Genomic DNA, 15,562 nt, shown 5'->3' on the forward strand with positions numbered 1-15,562 from the left:
TGGTCGATACTGGATCCGACGTGTCCATTCTCCCGGCAAATTATATTCAAAAAAGAAATAATCCTCTGCAAACAGTTTTCGCTGCTAATTCTACACCAATTAATGTTTATGGACAAAAAACACTTTCTTTAGATTTCGGATTAAGACGAATTTTTTCTTGGTCATTTTTTATTGCAAATATTACGACGCCAATTTTAGGTGCCGATTTCCTTCACTCTTTTGCTTTAGTGCCAGATTTACGCAATAAATGTCTAAGAGATTTGACGACTAAATTTAAAACAAAAGGTCATGTTAAGGAAACAATTTTGCATTCAGTTAAAACAATATCAGGTGATTCCGTGATTCATTCACTTTTAGCAGAATTTCCCTCAATTACTAAATTACCGGATCCCAATCAACCCGTAAAACATAACACCCTTCATTTTATAAATACGGTAGGTCCTCCAGTAGTAGCAAGACCTCGCAGATTAGCTCCGGATAGACTAAAAATTGCAAAATCAGAATTTAAAAAAATGATGGAATTAGGGCACATAAGACCATCTAGAAGTAATTATGCATCCCCACTTCACATGGTCCCAAAAAAGGGAACACTGGAGTGGAGGCCAGTTGGTGATTTTAGGGCACTAAATGCACAAACAGTGAAGGAAAAATATCCCATTCCTTGTGTAGCTGATTTCACATCTGAACTGCATGGCGCCAAAATTTTCAGTCACATTGACTTAGTAAAGGCCTATCACCAGATTCCAATTAACCCTGATGACATTCATAAAACGGCCATTTGTACACCTTTTGGACTATTCGAAAGCACACGCATGCAGTTCGGACTGTGCAACGCAGCAGCTACATTCCAAAGATTTATTGACGAAGTCACTAGAGATTTGCCTAATATTTATGCATTTGTCGACGACATATTAATCGCATCTAAAAATCATAGTGAACATATACAAAACCTTAAGAATTTATTTGCAAGATTAGAACAATATGGTCTTTGTATCAATGTTGAAAAATGTACATTCAGTAAAAATTCTTTAAATTTCTTAGGCTTTAAATTAACAGAATTAGGAATCGAACCTCTACCCGATCGCGTACAATGCATATTAGAATTCCCTCAACCTTCCAATTTAACACAACTTCGCAGATTTTTAGGCATGTTTAATTTCTATCGCAGATTTATCCCAAAAGCCGCTGATATCCTTAATCCTTTAATACAATTTTTAGAAGGAAATAAAAAGAAAAATCATTCTAAGGTCAAAAATGAGCCATTAAAATGGAATGAAAACGCAGAAAAATCCTTCTTAAAGGCAAAGGAAGCAATCGCGCAGGCAACCCTCTTAAAACACCCTATTCCTGGTGCAAACTTAAGCTTATGGGTCGACGCATCGGATTTTGCAATAGGGGGTTCATTAATGCAACTTTCAGAGGGGAAATGGGAGCCTTTAGCTTTTTACTCGATGAAATTAAATAATTCTCAAAGAAAATGGTCAACCTATGACCGCGAGTTATTTTCTATTTATTCGGCAATAAAAAAATTCAAACACATGTTAGAGGGCAGAGAATTTCAAATATATACTGATCAAAAACCACTAATCTATGCATTCAAACAAAATCCGGATAAATGTTCCCCAAGACAACTACGCCATTTAGATTTTATATCTCAATATTCAACTGACCTTAGACATGTACAGGGACCCGAAAATATAGTAGCCGACACACTTTCGCGTATAGAATTAGATTCAATTACTAAATCGAATTTTCTGAATTTTCACGATCTGGCGAAGGCTCAACAAACTGATGCAGAAATTCAAGATATTATTCAAAATAAAAATTCTTCTCTTCATCTTGAACTCAAACCATGTCAAAATACAGACATTGACTTAATATGCGACAATTCAAATGGTTCTCCACGCCCATTCATTCCGACAACATTTCGAAGACAAATTTTCGAGCACTTGCATGGCATATCACATCCTGGTATTACAGCTACTACTAAGCTCATCTGTGCCAGATATGTTTGGCCAAATATGAAGAAAAACATAAAAGAATGGGTGAAATGCTGTGAACCTTGTCAGCGTTCTAAAATTCAAAGACACACCAAAGCTCCTCTAGGAACATTCAGCTTACCTGATGCTCGATTTCAACAAATACACGTCGACATTGTAGGCCCGTTACCTTCATCTGATGGTTACCGCTACTTATTAACAATGATCGATAGATTTTCAAGATGGCCAGAAGCCATACCGATTGTGGACATGCAAGCCAAAACCATCTGTCGTGCAATTTTCCACACTTGGATATCTCGATTTGGATGCCCTTCGATAATTACAACAGATCAAGGTTCTCAGATGCGATCATCTTTATATCGTGAGTTTTCCGGAATGTTAGGAACAAGCCGAATTCGTACGACAGCATACCATCCCATTTCAAATGGCATAGTGGAAAGATTTCATCGGCACTTAAAATCATCAATAAAAGCGCATGAAAACTCACAGTGGACAGAAGTACTTCCAGTAGTACTTTTAGGAATCCGTACTGCTGTAAAGGAGGATATCAACGCATCGTGTGCCGAACTGGTATACGGAACAACTCTTCAACTTCCAAGCGACATGCTAGAAACATCCATCATTCCACCATGTGATGATATTTTTGTTGATCGTCTTAGAAACATCATGCGTGAATTGAATCCAATTGCAACATCTGCTCATGGACGAACTACATTTTACGTTAATCCCTCACTAAGCACTTGTTCTCACGTGTTTTTAAGAGTGGATTGTGTAAAACCTCCCTTATGTCAACCCTATACAGGTCCACATAAGGTTTTGAAGCGATCAGCTAAAAACCTTACAATTCAACTAAATGGCAGGCAATCTACTGTGTCCATAGACCGTGTAAAGCCAGCATATTTGATTCCTACCACAGAGAAGGTTGAATCAAACTTACGGGTTGTAAAACCTGGAATTTCCAAATCTTTACATACAGAAAAAAATCATTCTCCCAAGGAACCCGACAAAATTGTGACTAGGTCTGGAAGACATGTACACTTTCCAGCAAAACTGGCAACTTATGTTAGTTATTAACATTATTAACTAAGCAAGGTTGTTAGTATAAAATATTATTTTCAATGATGTAAATAGAGTAATATTCAAAATTTTATGTAAAATATTATGTCGTTTCAGAGTATAATTCTCTGACACTGGGGGGATACTCTGTAGTATTATTATTAATCGATTCTTGAATCGATTAATGAGATGATTATAAATATTTTATTATATGTTGGATGGCAACAGCTACAGGAAAAAGATAGAACAGCAACGATGAATAAATACTTACTTACTAACCTTCTGAATAAGATGTCTTGTATTAAAGCGATGAAACAACACTTCACATCCTTTCAAAATAGTACAGAGTATGTTTCAATAAGAAGAGAAAAGAATTTCTAAATACTTCCAAGAAAAAAGGCCACCGAGAAAAATGTAAGTAAATTACAATATCGTTTACACACAGAAAAATAATTTAAGAGCTGTTAGGAGTTTTTCAAGGCTGCAAATAACGAAAATAATAAAGTTCTGCAAATTCCAATTTAAAAAAAAAAAAAAAAAAAAAAGCCAAATATTTAATTTTAACAAAATTGAAACTTGTAACTAAAATTGTATCAAGGAAAAAATATGATAAAAGAGATTTCGATCATTATATTTTACTATTAACAGGAATTACACTTTCATTAATATAATTTCTATCAATACAATTAATTCAGGGGATTTTTCCTAAACCTTCCAATGACAATCAGAAATTGATGCGAAATGTTTGTAAGTGCTGATATCCTCTTACACAGAATAAGATTTTTGACAGCAGTACAATTAATTTAGGAGTTTTTCAAGTCTTCAATTGACAATATTTGTTCAGAAGTTCTGCTAAGCTCCATTCTATGAACAGGAATTACACTTTCATTAATATAATTTCTATCAATACAATTAATTCAAGGGATTTTTCCTAAACCTTCCAATGACAATCACAGGGTTCATGCTCTACTATGAAAATAAAATTCAAGGACTTTTTAAGACTTATTATGAAATTCTCAAGGATTTAAATTTTAGTTAAAGACAGACTAAAATTTAACAATTTAAACTAAAATGTTTTGACGATAAATGTTAGTCGATAATAGCAGTACTGAAAAATAAGGCTTCCATTGCTTTCTCTTAATTTCGGAAAGTGATCTAAGTATATATAAAAAAAAAACAAGGGTGATTGGCATCAAGTCAAGAATAAAATTCATGATGCATAAAAAGGTCAGGTTTGAATTTTGCATTAAGGCTTATTTTAAGCTAGGTATACAAAGTCTGAATAAGCAAAGATTCGGGCAGAAGACGGGGTAGGGGGGAATGTTCTATATAATACTGTGATATCAATTAGATATTTAAAAACAACTCTGCCGGGAGACTTTTATTTAATATTTAAAGTGGCAGAAGCATTTAGACAGTGAAATTTAAATTGTTCTTAAATATAATTTTGAAATTTCAACCACTTTTCTATTTAAGAAAATTAATCAATTATTGGATGTTGCAGCTTGATTATCATTTTAAATTTATTACCAGTCAACCATTTTAAATTGAAACAGTTGCCAACTTTCACCTCCATACCTTCTGATAGATTCTTAGTAACAATTTTGGTCACTGACTTTTTTAATTAACCACTCATACTTGAATTAACTTTTTTTCAGTAGCATCGATTATACGCACTTGACATGGTCACGTGAATATGAATTGCAACGAGTAGTTTTCAAATCGAGTATAAATACGTGAATATCCAATTTCGTGAATATGAATCACGAAATTGGATTTTAAAATCGCGTGAATATGAATCGCGATTTTGGATTTTAAAATCGAGTGAATATGAATCGTGCTGTTGGATTTTAAAATCGCGTGAATATGAATCGCGATGTTGGATTTTAAAATCACGTGAATATGAATCACGATGTTGGATTTTAAAGTAGCGTGAATATGAATCACGATGTTGGATTTTAAAGTAGCGTGAATATGAATCACGATATAAAATCGCGTGAATATGAATCGCGATTTTTGATTTTAAAATCGCGTGAATATGAATCGCGATTTTTGATTTTAAAATCGCGTGAATATGAATCTGAATCTCGATTTTGGATTTTAAAAACACGAAAATACAAATCACGATATTAGATTTTAAAATCGCGTGAATACAAATAACGATATTGGATTTTAAAATCGCGTGAATATGAATCGCGTTTTTGGATTTTAAAATAGCGTGAATATGAATCGCGATTTTGGATTTATAAAATCCCGTGATTACGAATCGCGCTGTTGGATTTTAAAGACACGAAAATACAAATTGCGATATTTAATTTTTAAATCGCGTAAATAAGTCACGATGCATAATTTTTAGATCAAGTGAATACGAATCGCAGTGAGTAATTTTTAAATAGCGTGCGTATAAATACGAAAAACGATATCTGATATTACAACTGCGTGATAACGAATCGCAAAATAGGATTTAAAAATGCGTGAATACGAATCGAGACGTTGGATTTTAAACTCACGAGAATACAAATCGCGATATTGGGTTTTAAAAACGCTTAAATACAAATCGCGATATTGGATTTTGAAATTGAGTGAATAGGAATTGCTAGTACGATTTTTAAATCGCGTAAAAAAATTGCAACACGTAAGTTTTAAATCAGTTACATACAAAAATCGATGATTGATATTAAAATAGTTTGATTAAAAATCGCGATTTTAGCAAATTCCAGTGCAGTTCCTAATATTTAAAATTCCAAAAATCAGCCAAACAAAAAAAAAAATCAAATATCGGCTCTCGTAACGAAACGCTTAGACTCCTTTCCACTCTATAGCAGAAGTCGCGGTAATGCGACTATCGGTCGGGCGGCTTGGGTTTCTCCAATAGGACTTCACAAAAATTTTAGTTTTTGGAACATGGTCGGAAATTTTCAAAATTGGGGGAAAAAAGCGGATTTCCGCTTTTTCGTGGAAGTCTTTCATCCCTGCAACACATAATTTTTAAATAAGTCTAATACGAAGATCGATGATTGATATTAAAATCGCCTGAATAAGAATCGAGATTTTGTCAGAATATTTAAAATTCTTAAAATCAGCCAAACATACATAAAATCCTAAAATCAAACAGTACGAGTCATCATCTGAAAGACGGGGAAGTCATTCTCTCACACTTACGTGCGTCAAAAAGTTAAACATAGAAATACTGGAAATAGGGCTGTTTTCCTGAGTTTTCGATACTTTTCAAGGTCATTTCGAAATTTTCAAGGATTTAATATCATTTTCAAGTACTTCCAGGGGCCCTTGAAAATCAAAATGAAATTCAAGTACTTTTCAAGGCCGCGGGAACCCTGCAATCAGGAAATTGATGAGAAATGTTTGTAAGTGCTGATATCTTTTTACATAGAATAAGATTTTTCACAGCACTACAATTGATTTAGGAGTTTTTCAAGGCTTCAAATGACAATAATAGTCCAGAAGTTCTGCAAAGCTCCATTTTATTAACAGGAATTATATTTTAATTAATATAATTTTTATCGGAACATTTAAATCAAGAGATTTTTCTTAAATCTTCAGATGACAATAGTAATCAATAAGTTCAGCTGAATTCAAGGGACAAGAAAAGAAATTCTAAAAGAAAAAATATGCTCAGACAGTTAATTCCAGAAAACCCTTCATGTGATGAAAAATGGACATTTCCGTTCTATTGTAAATTAAAATATTAACAAACTCAAATTTGACAGGAAATGTAAGTAACGGCTGACATCTTTTTCTTGAAGAATAAGATTTGACAACTGTACAAATTAATTTTGGAGATTTTCAAGGCTTCAAATGACAATAATCAAGAAGTTCTGCAAACTCCATTGAAATTAAGAAAAAATAGTAACATATGCAAAATTCTATCTACCACCTGAGAATGTGATGAATACATATTTATTGTAATAAAGAATTTTCACATATGATAAGATTTGAGAGTCATATAAAATTTTTTAAGATCTTTTAGGCTTCAGATGACAATTATCAAGAAAAACTCCTCAACACCAGGGGAAAAAAAGAAAGAAATTAAAATCGGGAAAGAAATACTTAATATTTTTTCACATAATATTTAAGTTGATGACAAATAGTCATCCTGCATAAATGTAATTTCACAACATTTAGAAGTATATTGTTTTATATAATTATTGAGTTGATGGATGTAAGTAAGTGCTAATATCCTATTACATAGAATAAGATTTTTGTCAGCAATACAGTTAATTTAGGAGTTTTTCAAGGCTTCAATTGACAATATTAATCAAGAAGTTCTGCTGAGCTCCCAAAAAGTATAAATTCAAAGGCCAAGGTTCAACATATTTAAAAATATTTCAAGCGGCAATAAAAGTCAGCAGTACTCAAAACAATATTAAGACAGAGTCAATTATAAAAACAAAATTATACATAAAATATAAGTTAGAGTACAAATAATGGAGGGGGGAAAGCGAGCTTGGGTAATTAAGAACTTCAAAATAGCATCTAGTGAAATATAATAATGATCCTCTATTCATTTTCATTAATTTAGTTTTGTACACAATATCAGTTTATATTGGTAGTTACAGAACTATTTTACCAATGCAATATATAAAATCAAACAAATAGAAAACTGCAGCTAACAAACTTAGCAAGTCACATAAGATATTTAATTTGTGAAATTGAAAATCATATTGGAATTAATGACACAAAAGCTGTTAAATTGTATGAAAGATTACCAGAGCATGTATAGATGTGTATATCATGTATTATTTAAAGGTAAATCCAGAAAGAGGGTGCCATTATTTCAAAACCAAATTCCAAAAAATGACCAGAGCATACTTAAAAAAGCTTTGTTAATTTTAATAATTTGATATAAATTGAAATTAATATATATATAATATTAATATATGTTATGAATTTAAACAGAAAAAACTTCAATATTTGTTCCCTAAAATGATGATACAACAGAAGACCAATATACTGCAATTATCCATAAACCATGTTAATTTTGAGGATGTAAATGTAAGAATGGGTCTTAAATTTTTACCTGCACTTTGCTGTGCATTTAATAATTTAGTCACGTGACTTTGCAGATTTTATAAAAAATGGTATCAATAGAAAATAGTTCACCTGAAATAATAATGAAAAAATGTTATTTCAACCATCTTTCAAAAAGTTGAGATTTTGAAATTATTGAACCAAATTTTTCCTGTATAACTGTCTCATTTCCCTACATTCGGGCTTTATTGTGTGTTTGTGTTAAATTTAAAAATGCATCTAAATAATTAATATTTCTGAACTATATTGCTTTTAAAACCAGACAAGTCTGTAATAGGTGTAATAATTTACATAATGCACAGACTCAGGTCTTAAGACTTGCGTGTTTTTAAAGCAAGTGGCCTCTAGTATATCTCACAAGTTTATCTTACCAAAGAAAATTGTCCCAATAGTTTATTATCAAGAGCCATCTCTCGTTCTCCTTGGAATACTTTGATTTCAACTTGAGTTTGACCATCAGCTGCAGTAGAAAATACCTGAAAAAATAAATAAAAGGTGAGAGATTATAAAGAGACTGGACAGAATGCAGAGGGAGTCAAAATACTTTCCGATGCCCAATGTAAAAACTATAAAATGCATTTAGGGTTAAAAAATTAATATCCTAAGAATTAAATCACAGCCTGATATGAAATTCAAATAAAGAATAAGGGTATAAGAATGGTTATTCCCAAATGTTTATTACCTGACTCTTTTTAGTTGGAATAGTAGTATTTTTTGTGATGAGCTTAGTGAACACACCACCTAGTGTTTCAATACCTAAGGATAAGGGTGTTACATCCAAGAGTAAAACATCTGTGACATCGCCAGCGAGTACACCTCCCTGAAAATAAAATGTTTATTTTAATATTTAGTAGACCAGGCTTCATGTTTATGCAAGGGGTATGAGTTAATTATTGGGAACATGCAATAAAATAAGCTAAAAAATAAATAACATTTTTATAGGCCAACTTTAAAAAAAAAAAAACCCCGTCTCTTCATAAATTATGCATTTAGTCCATTACACATTAATCAAACCACCTGAACTGTTGCTATTGTTTTTCAAATCTTAATAACGACAATCACAAGATGCCTTATTGCAATGTGAGCAATGTTTTATCATTAAATTCAAACTAATCGTAATTGCCTTAGACCAATGATCACAAGGAAAAAAAAAAAGCTATTATAATGTAACTATAAGTAAGCAATTCTCAAAAGGAGAATGATGTTAAATTTACTACAAGATTAATATTCTGTTCCATTCGTCAAAAATAAATCTTGCATACATACCTATAGGAAAGAAAAAAAATCACAATTACCATTAAAATATTTTCAGTTATTCTCGTAAGAAAAATGAAGCTAATAGTTATGCACCCAACATAATTCAATCTGTGACAGATGCTAAAGTTTTCTTAACTTTGTTTTAGAAGGTAATTAAAAAAATTTAAATATTTAGTAACGAAAAGCATGTTTCATAAGCAAACAAAAACCAACAGTTAGTTGCAAAAGGTTAACCAAATTAACCCACAGAAAAATAGTAATGCATACAAAATTTCAGTGCAGTTGAATTCTGCAAATTATATATTCTGCCAGTTATAATTTGTATGTTTGAAAGCTAAAATTTTGAAATATATATTTTGTGCTAGAAAAAAAATAGCAATGGGAGAACAAGCCACTGTCGATAAAAGATGTGCATATCATTTCCTGTGTGAGTAAATCGTGTGAAATCCTGTCTACCAACAAATAAAATTTACCAGTTAAAAAAATCAGTGCAATTACAATCTTTTTGTTACAACCAAGTTGTTTAAAATTACAATACAGTAAAACTTAAATTTTAAACTTCACCTGAATAGCAGCACCTACAGCAACAGCTTCATCAGGATTTACAGATTTACTAGGGACTTTACCAAATATCTCTTGAACCATTTCTTGAACCTGAAATTAAAATAAAGATCTTAGAGAAAGACTTAAAAACTATCCATAAAAATATTAAAATATCAAATAATAATAACCTTTGGCATCCTAGTCATGCCACCAACTAAAATAACTTCTTGGATATCAGTTTTTTTCACATCTGCATCAGTGATAGCTTTTTTACAAGGTTCAACTGTTCTTTTAATGAGATCATTAACTAAACTTTCAAACTTTGCTCTTGTCAACTTCATGTTCATATGCTTTGGACCACTGGCATCAACAGTTAAATATGGTAGATTTATATCAGTCTGAAATGATAAAATGCAAGAATTTAAACAAAAAGTAATTTTACAATATTAAACTGGAAAAAAAAAGAAGTTTGAAATAATTTATAACAGATATGTAATTTAGTTTAAATATTATACATAAAGATTTCATATTTTAAGACTCACAAATATTACAATATTTGTCACATTAGAAGGCAACTGGATATATATATATATATTTGTAAGCTGTGTTTGGTTAAGAATAAGTCAGTTAAATAAAATTAAATATTTTGAGTTAAAGAGTTGAGTTTTCTCTTTCTTAGCTATTTGTATCTGTTCATTTCTAATGATAATATGGAAGAAGAGGAAAGTTGGAAGACTAATGACTGTTCAGATTTGTATTTAAATGATTGTTCATTGATAACTTTAATATTTTACATGTACTTTGCATTACAATATATATTTTAAGGTGATTAGATATTTTCATTAAAATCAATTCTGCTATTAATTTTTAAATTTTTGATTGCAAAACCTTTAATTAGATCTAAAATGCAAAAAAAGTATTTTTAAAAGTGTAAACAAGAGGGAAAGCTGACATTAGATTGACAAACTATCTGGGAAAGATTTAATCTTTCGAGAAGAAGATAGAAAAACTAAAATCAGGAAGAATGAACAGGCACAGTTTACAAAAATAATTGTATTTACAAAAACACCAGCTTCTAATATCACCAATGTGTGTTACTGAGAAAAATTGGATAAAATAAATATATCTACCTGAACAGATGATGATAATTCTATTTTAGCTTTTTCTGCAGCTTCTTTTAACCTTTGCATAGACATAACATCCTTAGACAAATCTACTCCTTGCTGGAAATATCAATAAAAATATAAATAAATATGTATATATATATTTAACTAAATCATAAAGAAGTGTCTTTAAAACTTACGTCTTTTTTAAATTCTTTAGCTAAATAACTGACTAGAGCATTATCAAAATCTTCACCACCCAAGAAAGTATCACCATTGGTTGATTTGACTTCAAAAACACCCTTTTGTATTTCTAATACTGAAATATCAAATGTACCTCCACCCAAATCATATACAGCAATTCTAATAAAAAAAAGTAAAAAAATGCAAAGTTAGTATTTACAAAATTAATAGATTGGAAGTGAAAAAGTAGGTAAAATATTTTTATACCTTATGAATCAAATTTTTTTTATAAATTTACTTATACTAGGGGTAAAATAGTCTGAAGGTGATTTTTATAAGTTCTTTTTATAGGCACAAAGAGCCTAGAAATCAATCGTAAAAAAATTTCTTTTTGCTACACATATGCCTCATTTATCATCAACCCATTAACTTAAACATTAAATGTATAAAGCAGGGGGGTAAAAAGAACTCACAACATTATCATTTTAATAAAATTTTTACTCACATTTTGTCTGTTTTGTCAATACCATATGCTAAAGCTGCAGCAGTAGGTTCATTTATGACTCTTAAAACATTAAGACCAGCAATTTGTCCAGCATCTTTTGTTGCCTACATAAATAATGAATACACACATTATATAAATACTTAAACATATAGGTTTTTAAAGAATAAGGAAACATGAATTGCTGCAGCAATCATACCTGTCTTTGAGAGTCATTGAAATAGGCTGGCACAGTGATTACAGCATTCTTTACAGATGAACCCAAATAACTGTCTAAAAATAAACAAAATAAACTAAAATTAGAAGAAAAAAGAAAGAAAGAAAAGCCATGAAGTCAGTTTTAACACTTTTACTAAACATTTATAAAATATCTACAAAGTCAAGTTAAGCAAACAATGTAAGGCTAAAACTAGTAAACGAACAAACTTCAGGGACTAATACAGGTTGATTTTACTAACTTTTCATTAAATATATACAAATACTTATAACATAAGAATTTGCAACCCAACATAAAGTTTCTTTAAACTTAATGAAAGATACTATAAAAAACAATAATGTGCTAAAAATAAGTTAATCCTATAATATTTAAGGCATACTAGTTAATATCTTCACAATAACAAACCAATGAAAGTATGTTTTGCATCACTATACATAAAATTTTGAACCTGTCAAAGTACTCTTAAGATGGGAATAGGTTCAAAAAGGTCAAAAAAGTTCAATTAAAAATATACAGACTGTCCAAATTTCCGGTATGTCTAAGTTTTACTTGGTCCCACCAGATTCCAAACACTACAAATAAGCAGGTCATTTGACACATGTCAAAAGAACTTCAGCAAATGTACCTTCGTTTTTATACAGGGTGCGTAGCCAAATTTTTCACTTAAAATAAGTACTTTTTAAACACTTTTCAAGCACGTAAAAAATATTAAGTATTTTTTTTTCTTTTTAAAAATATAATTAGGATATGCACACTAATAAAATTACTTTTCTTTCTGTTGTTTAAAGTTCATATATAAATATATATTAACAAAATGCAACATAATCTTCAAAGACTTTGCATAATCAAAAAAAATTTGTTAAGGAATAATGCCAAACCACCACACAAAAAGATAATTAGAATTAAAAATACTTATAAACCTTAATGAAGCAAATAACAACTAAGAAAAACCATAACACTATAGTTAAATTGTCAGACTTATTTTTCACATCAACATTCATGTGACGAAAAATAGTTATCATAGTATTTCAAAAGTTTGATTTTAATTAACTATCATAAAAATTAAAAAATAACAAATTGCACAAAATATTCAATGTCAATCCCCATGCTTTAAAATGCAAAAGATTCACTATAAAATTAAATAATTCAGTAAGATTTTACACACTTTTAATTTCCATTCCTTATTCAACAAAACAGTTATTAAAATGTGTTTAACAATATGTATAAAAAAAAAAAAATGGTTCTATAGTTTTATTATTAGATGATAAACATAAAGGTTAAAGTACAGCAAAAATTCAGGATGTCCTTGACTGAGGATACCCACCCTCACACAGATATGTCTACATTTAATTATTTCCAAGAAATGCAAAACTTATGTTTTAAAATTTACAGCAGATATGTATGCAGTCTCGTTGCTAACATTTTAAAACAAGAACTATGGTTAACAAATAGGGCAACACAAAACAATTTACCCAAAAAATTATTTAGTTTTTAATCTAGCAACTAAAATAAGGAAGTCTTCAAACAAAAGACTTAATATTTTAAAATAGATACTGACCTTAAAAATGAAAAAATTATGTTAATTTCTTAAGCCTTTTCGATTTAATAATAAACAGGGACACATGCACAATTTTCAGAATTTTAGCAGGCAGTATTAAAATAAAATCAGAATCTTTAAGTTAAGAAAAGTTAGTATTTGTGCTATTGACACCATTTTCAAGGAGGAATTTTTTTTCATACCTGCCGTTTCTTTCATTTTCATTAGAACAAAAGCACCAATTTGACTGGGAGAATACATTTTACCCCTAGCTTCTAACCAAGCATCACCACTAGTCGCCTTAACTATTTTAAAAGCTGCTGTTTTCCTAGGTAAAAAGAAAAATTAATAACATAAATAAAGCACATAAACGTAAGAAATAAATAAAAGTTGGGGTGAAGAAAAATTAAAAAATAAATGTGCAGTGAATATAAAGTAAAAACAATTTAGCAAAGCTTAATATATAGAACTCAGCACAGTGCTCCAATTTCCATTGCAGAAATATTAAAGTAATCATGACAAATATTTATTTCCTATTCAGATAAATAGAAAACTGACTTCATTACAATAGTAGTGTTCAGAGGGGGAAAAAAAACAAAACAAACTATGATGCTGTTAATTTTTCTGACAAATTGCGATTTTTTTTTTTTTTTTTTACATAAATTCCATTGCTAATTTTTCATTCCTATCTTATCTATACTATTATTAAACACTTACTTGCTACTAAAGTTAAAAATAACAGAAAAAATCATGCCAAGAATAAACTAGACAAAATAATAAGAGAAAACTGAGGTAAAAACATAAAGGATATATGGTAGATAAGATATTTGTAATTTCATGTTACTGCTATTTAAGACAGATAAAAGGTAACTAAAGAAGTAATTTTTATTCAATGCAGAAAACATTTATTGACAGTTAATACAATGCCTATAATTAAATGCAATATTTTTAAATAAGCACTAAACTTTTTTTTCTTCTTTTCTAAAAACAATATTTCAAATACAAAATTTTAAAATTATATTCGGAAAAATGAATCTATAATGATGCGTAAAAACATTTGATTCACTCAAAATGTTCCAGAAATCTGGTTAAATATGCAAAGCAATAGTTCCTAATTTTAAACTTTTTTCCTGCTTTAATTATTGGGACTATGACTATACTTTGAAGATTGTGTTACCCCTCATAATTTGTGGGTTAAAATTCAAATGTACAGAAGATTTTTGTTAAAACTTATTTAGAGAAACTACATTCATGAGCCAGCTTTTGTAATTTAAAATATCGTCTGTAGTAACTAATTATCAAATTTAAGGCTAACATTGAAATTAAGATAACAATAATAAAAATTCTTCAATTGGATTTTTAAGATTAAATGCATTAAAAAAAAAAAAAGAAAAAAAAAAAGGAAAGTTTGATCGCATATAACATTTAGATTTCAAATTTATTTAAAAAATGAAGACCACCCTAAAATTAAACTTAAACAAGCAAAGAATTTTCAAGCAACCCGTTTTAGACCATTAAAAACTTTAAATTAGTCAATTAAGGCTCTTAATTAAAGAGATTAAAAAGTAAGAAGTAAAATTAGGTATGTAAAAACACTTACATATCTTTTTGTACTTCAGCATCCTCAAACTTTCGTCCAATCAAACGTTTTGTAGCTGAAAGCGTATTTGCAGCATTTGTCACTGCTTGCCTTTTTGCAGGCATTCCTACTAAACGCTCACCATCAGCAGTGAATGCAACAACAGAAGGAGTAGTTCTAGAACCCTCAGCATTTTCAATTACTTTGGGTGTTTTACCTTCCATAACGGCAACACAGGAATTGGTGGTTCCCAAATCAATGCCAATAACATGCCCTTTAACAGTATCAGATCTGAAAGAATACCATTATTTAATGTTTAATGGAGAAAAAAAATTACTTGAATACATATATATGCAAGCAATTTCAAGCCTTTAAATCTGGTTAACTTGTCTTGACAATGAAAGCAGTAGAAAGTATTTTGTAAATATTTAAAACTTAGGTTTTTGCTGTTTCTTTATTCAAAAGAAAAACTAATAAATTGATATTTATCTTGAAAGAGAACTTCCCAAATATGTTGTTACTCATTTAGTCAGAGT

At 29.9% G+C, this 15,562-nt stretch overlaps 1 protein-coding gene across 1 annotated transcript in view; it reads right to left on the minus strand.

Moving 5' to 3' along the window:
* The window catches only part of Hsc70-5 (Heat shock protein 70 cognate 5), a 28,974-nt gene that overhangs the window by 7,675 nt on the left and 5,737 nt on the right, over positions 1 to 15,562 (minus strand). Inside the window, exons 3-12 of the mRNA XM_087151713.1 lie at positions 15,048 to 15,317; positions 13,651 to 13,775; positions 11,893 to 11,966; positions 11,697 to 11,800; positions 11,209 to 11,371; positions 11,036 to 11,128; positions 10,094 to 10,303; positions 9,927 to 10,016; positions 8,788 to 8,925; positions 8,477 to 8,581 (exon numbers count right to left, since the gene is read on the minus strand). Coding sequence (XP_087007839.1) covers positions 8,477 to 8,581; positions 8,788 to 8,925; positions 9,927 to 10,016; positions 10,094 to 10,303; positions 11,036 to 11,128; positions 11,209 to 11,371; positions 11,697 to 11,800; positions 11,893 to 11,966; positions 13,651 to 13,775; positions 15,048 to 15,317 — 1,372 coding nt within the window. The remainder of the gene's footprint in view (positions 1 to 8,476; positions 8,582 to 8,787; positions 8,926 to 9,926; positions 10,017 to 10,093; positions 10,304 to 11,035; positions 11,129 to 11,208; positions 11,372 to 11,696; positions 11,801 to 11,892; positions 11,967 to 13,650; positions 13,776 to 15,047; positions 15,318 to 15,562) is intronic.

This window comes from Parasteatoda tepidariorum, chromosome 9 (genome assembly GCF_982258835.1).
Source record: "Parasteatoda tepidariorum strain Cologne lab strain chromosome 9, Ptep-v5.0, whole genome shotgun sequence".
NCBI classification, from domain to species: Eukaryota; Metazoa; Arthropoda; class Arachnida; order Araneae; family Theridiidae; genus Parasteatoda; species Parasteatoda tepidariorum.